The following is a 5048-nucleotide window of genomic DNA, read 5'->3' as shown; positions in this document are numbered from 1 at the left end:
GTTTTTTGCCATTTTTGTAAAAAAACAAACAACAACAAAAAAAAACCCTCAAGAACTTTCGGGGTGTCATGGTTTTTTCTTTTTCAAATATGGCAACCCTACAAGATTGGTCACAACAACAGCATTACCATCACCTTACAAATATGTGGTTATTAATAATCACAGTAAGAAATCCTAATGCAAATTTGGACGGTTGAAGACTGCTAACTAGCAGGTCCAGTAAGCAACTTGCGTGTCGCTTTCACATCCTTTCCACGCGTTATTGCAACTCCCATCTCTCTCTCTCTAACATACACACGCTTCATTACTGCCCTTCCTCCAGCAAGAAACCCCGCTGTTAACTCTTGAGAACGGAACGATCGCGTCGAATCCCGCGAGCGAGCAACTGAAAAAACACCAGGCAGAAACTAACGGCAAGCAAACATTACAAACGCGCGTTGGGCGACTGTCCCTGTCCAGCAGCGTGGCTTCCCTCCGCCCCCTGCCGCCGCTTTCGCTTCTGCTACGACCAGGAAAACGTCCCCGAAAGCGCCCGGCCAGACAAAGCGCCCGCCCGCCATTGGTGGCTTCGCTCGACGTTCGGGCTTCCTCTCGGCGCGCCGCGTCCAATAGACTCATTGACATGCAAATCAGAGGCTATAAATAGGGCCGGGGCGGCGGCCGCGGGAGGGGGCGGGGGAGTGCGGGACGGAGGCAGCAGCCTTGCGGCTTCATCTATTTATTTCGCTGCACGATTTTCCGGCCTCCGCCTCCTTGCCTCCCCCCCGGCCGCCCTTGCTCTGCACTTCTCCGTCCCCGCTCCGTCGTCCTGCATTTGCCCCATCCGCACCGCCCCGGATCCGGCCATGGCTCCCTCCTTTCGGCCCAGCAAGAACCGACCGAGCCGGGACGACGAGGATTTCTTCGAGGCCAGAGGAGACAGGAAGGTGAGGGAGGTGCGGGAGCTGTGCAGCGGGTGTGTGTGTGTGGGGGGTGGACTTCTGGGGCGGGCTGCTCTCGCGACGTGCGCGCCTGCTTTTGCAAGCGGGCGCGCGTGCAGCGATCTGCAAGTGGCGCCCTCTGCTCCTCCCATCCTCTTTCTCTCTCCTCGCTAGGCAAGGAAGCCGCTGGTGGAGAAGAAGCGGCGGGCGCGGATCAACGAGAGCTTGCAAGAGCTGCGGCTGATCTTGGCGGACACGGAGGTAACTTGGCCGGCGGAGGGCTTTCGGGCGGAGGGGGGGGGCGCGGAGGACGGGAAGGGGGGATGGGACTGACGAGATCGCTCTTTGCTGTGTCCTTTTCCCCCTCTCTCTCCTTTTGCTTGCTGCTAGTTCCAGGCGAAGATGGAGAACGCCGAGGTGTTGGAGTTGACGGTGAAGCGGGTGCAAGGCATCCTGCAGAACAGGTCTATCGGTGAGTGGCCGCAGCTGTTGCCCTGTGACATCCTTCCTTCCTTCCTTCCTTCCTTCCTTCCTTCCTTCCTTCCTTCCTTCCTTCCATCTCTCTCGTTCCCATCTCCATCCTGGTCCTGCATCGGCGATCTGGCTGTTTCCTCGGTTACCTAGGACTACTCCTTATTAGGGCTGGAGGAGGAAGCTGCTGGGTAGATAAATTAAAGGGGATTGTCAGATAGAGGGAGGGAAATGGGTTGGGGGGTGCAGAGTTAAATTGCATTATTATTTTTTAGAAAAGAAGGGAGCATCAGGACCCAAGGATTGCATGGCACATGCATCCATTGCTTATTTTGCCAATAAAGCGTTTCAATTCTGTACTCCCATTTCTCTGGGGGTGGGAAGCTATCTTTTCTGTTCTCCTTAGTAAGGCAGCAGTCTTATTCTTACCTGAGAGCAAGTCCCCTTGAATTCAGTAGGACTTATTTCCAAGTAGACATGCATAGGGCTCTATTGTAAGCAGCTCTCTTTACTTCCTTACGATCATTACATTTTGATTCCTCCTCTTTGCCATTGAGGGCTGTATGCATGATGTCTCTTCTCCCTGCCCCTTGTGGTACCACAACAAACCAGGGAGTTTAACACAAAACCGGTGCTGTTTAGAGCACACCTGAAGTATTTCTGGTTTGAACTAAAGTTGCTGGCCTTCACTGTTCTGGTTCCACTTTATCTTCTTTTTCTTTTCCTGTTGCCCTACCTAGTGGCTGCTGCTATCCTTTTTTTGATCTAACTTAATTGTTATGATGAGACTTGTTTTATTTGGAGTAAACATACCTAGGCTGAGCTGTGCATGTGACAAGGAGTATTGCAGTTCTGCTTCTGCTTGAGTTGTGAATTGGACTTGCAGTGAAATGACTGCATAAATCCAACTTTGCTCAGTCTAGTTAAAACTATTCTCACGCAACTGTTACTAGAAAGCAGGCACATTTAGGTATATAAAACCTTCTCTATCAGCCCCATCTACCTTGTTTTTCCAAAACATTTATCTCGTTGCATAAAGGCTGGGGCTTTCACCCTGAAACATACAGTTGTATCCTCAGCCAGATTTGCAGCGGTGCTGGCTGATTGTCCCTCAGTTAGAAGCCTCTGGGCCTCATTTTTCAAGTTTGGCATTGACAGGTATGGTGGGGAGTGGGATGTAGTTTTAGCATCTAGCCAGCACTGATGGGCAAGGGAGTAGATAGCCTTCTGCAGTACTACTGGGGAGAGGAGAAATGGATGTTTTGTGACCCTTGCTGTGTTTCTCTCTTTGCCTGTGGTCTCAGATAGTGACAAACTGCAGCGGGAGGCCAGCGAGCGCTTTGCAGCTGGGTACATTCAGTGCATGCATGAAGTCCATACGTTTGTCTCCAACTGCCCGGGGATTGATTCCACCATTGCAGCAGAGCTCTTGAACCACCTTCTGGAGTCGATGCCTCTGAACGAAGGCAGTTTCCAGGACCTGATAGCGGATGTCTTGTCAGACCCCTCCATCAGCCAGTGGCCTGGCAGCGATGGGCTCTCCCAGACGCCTGGGGAATCGCCTCCAGCTTTGAACCTGCCCAGTCCCAATTCGCCTCTTCCTTCACCTTCCTCCAGTGAGGAGACTTGCTCTGATGTGGAAGACACGGAGGCTGAGCAAAGCCACATCTCTTTGGATGGACTGGACAGGTCTAGGACGCAAAATGTGCCTTCCTCCAGCCTTTCCAAATCTATGTGGAGACCTTGGTAGTAAAGAGACTGCGCAGGAACCAACGAAGATCTACCTAATAGGGAGAATACTTGAGCACTGTGTTCTTCTAGCCATTGGAATAGAGACGGTGAGGATTTCAGATGGTGCATTTGTGTCGTAATGTTGCTGTATTTCAGGACTGCATAGCTGGGCACTCTTACACTGTCAAATCCTGACAGGCTAAATAGCTCGAATGTGTTAACATTTCATCTGTGAGTGTGAGAGGTGAATATTGGAAAGTCTTGGTTTCTTTTTATGATTAAGGGTGTGGGTTAAAAGAGATGGAAGTATGGAAGCAGAGCTCTTTTGTTGAAGCACAGCAGTGTTTTGCAACTTACCTTTTTTGTTTCCTTGGGGTTTTTTTATTGGTCCTTATAAGTGGCCCTGAATCACTACCTTTTTTCGATTAGGAGAAAACCCTTGTGCATTTGAAAACTTGGTGGTTTAATACCAGTGAAATGTATGAAGTTAAGCAGTTATGCACAACTTCAAATGTTCTAGTGATAGATTTTTCTCTCTCTTATTTTTTAAAAAGGAAAATCCCTGAAAGGGATTGGTGAAGCTAGTCTCTTGATGAGTTTAGTGGTCTAGGATTTCTCCTTCAGTGAAGGAAGAGGAAACTAGGAGCCAGACTGGAATTAGGTGAGCATTTAAAATATTGGTGGCAGGGTGCCTTTTAGAAACGTGTCTTACGCACAGCTAGCACATTTGAATTTATTGTGGTATGTTTTATAGCTTGTCAAATGTTTTATTTTAATCTTTTTATATATAAAAAAATAAAAGCAACTAAATTCACCAATGATTGCATGTATTTTGAGGGGTGGGTGACACGTCTGCTCTAGAAATTCTGTTCCAAGTGAGCAATTCATAAATATGTATCTTTGAGTGCAAACATTGGTAATTAAGCACTTAATTATTGTACTGAACTTGCCTGTTCAAGTATGGGGAGTTGGAATGTTTCATTTGTTCAGGATTCTTGGGCTAACACGGTGGTTATACTTCTGGTTTTTGGCACACGTATGTTCCTGCGTTTGGTTACGTGACTTCCCAATTTAGTTTGTCATTGCTAAGCCTTTCTTTTTAAGCAACAACATTGGTAATTGTGTAAAAACCAATAACAAATGGCTTAGTGAGGGTTTGAACCATTGAATACTTTCCCGGTTTGAATGGAAAACATTGAATTACATGCCATGAATTAAGAAACTCGAAAGATGTTCTTTGATCTACTGCAACTTCAGCTTTCCTCCACTTAAAAACAGGTGGTTTTTTATTTTTTAAGATGTGTGAGCTGTTTGTGCTGTTACCTTTCCACGGAGCTGTCATTGTAATATAGATCTATGCTGTAAGTTTCCTTAACGCCAGAAAATGTCCCAGCATAGAGAAAGAAAGGGAGGGGTAGAAAAGTAAGGTTGGAGGGCTAGCTATGTAATCTTCCTTTTTGTTAACCATGTGGAATAATAAAATTGGAAACAAAGTTTACTGGTAGATGTGTGCTTTGTGACTAACTTTTAAGCCATCGGACTGGATGTCCTGTAATTCAAGCCTGTCACAAGAGTTGTTTCTGACTGCTAGATTCTCACCTACCTTTGAACTAGAAGGGAGGCCCACATTCTCCCTCCCACTCCCCCCCATGAAGGGAAGTCTTCCCTGTAAAGACCTTTTTTGCTTTTACAGTAGATGAGGGAATGTTTTGATGTGCAAACTAAGCGTTAGTATGGACAGTTCCAGTGAAAATAACACCCTATACATAATGACTTTGAGAGAGAGTGTATGGTATAAAGGAAATAGCCTGTAATCATACCAGCTTAAGTTAAGGCCCAGGGAGGTCAAATAAATTTTTACTTGGGACATTAAACATGAGCAGGGCCTTGTACTTTTTTTTGTATTTAAAAGCAGCATTTGAGTAA

At 46.9% G+C, this 5048-nt stretch overlaps 1 protein-coding gene across 2 annotated transcripts; it reads left to right on the top strand.

Annotated features, from left to right (window-relative positions):
- Nucleotides 1-646: 646 nt before the first annotated feature.
- Nucleotides 647-4615, top strand: LOC114597771 (transcription cofactor HES-6-like). 2 transcript variants are annotated; one of them, XM_028731013.2, is made up of 4 exons: nucleotides 647-926; nucleotides 1095-1181; nucleotides 1317-1392; nucleotides 2696-4615. In XM_028731013.2, exons 1-4 carry the CDS (start codon nucleotides 846-848, stop codon nucleotides 3139-3141), a joined length of 690 nt encoding a protein of 229 aa, XP_028586846.2. In that variant the 5' UTR covers nucleotides 647-845; the 3' UTR covers nucleotides 3142-4615. The 2 variants fall into 2 exon arrangements, with proteins under 2 accessions (XP_028586846.2, XP_028586845.2); XM_028731012.2 differs by having other exon boundaries at nucleotides 649-926; nucleotides 1311-1392.
- Nucleotides 4616-5048: the final 433 nt, after the last annotated feature.

Source organism: Podarcis muralis, chromosome 6, assembly GCF_964188315.1.
Source record: "Podarcis muralis chromosome 6, rPodMur119.hap1.1, whole genome shotgun sequence".
Classification (NCBI taxonomy): domain Eukaryota; kingdom Metazoa; phylum Chordata; class Lepidosauria; order Squamata; family Lacertidae; genus Podarcis; species Podarcis muralis.
The sequence above is the reverse complement of the archived record's forward strand: the minus strand, read 5'-3'. Positions and strand labels throughout refer to the sequence as shown.

What these genes read in the sequence shown, in the direction of transcription:
- LOC114597771 (XM_028731012.2), top strand. Translation starts at nt 846, where the DNA reads ATGGCTCCCTCCTTTCGGCCCAGCAAGAACCGACCGAGCCGGGACGAC. An exon ending in AGGCCAGAGGAGACAGGAAG is followed by an intron (nt 927 to 1,094) that starts GTGAGGGAGGTG and finishes TCTCCTCGCTAG; the next exon opens with GCAAGGAAGCCGCTGGTGGA. An exon ending in CCTGCAGAACAGGTCTATCG is followed by an intron (nt 1,393 to 2,695) that starts GTGAGTGGCCGC and finishes CTGTGGTCTCAG; the next exon opens with ATAGTGACAAACTGCAGCGG.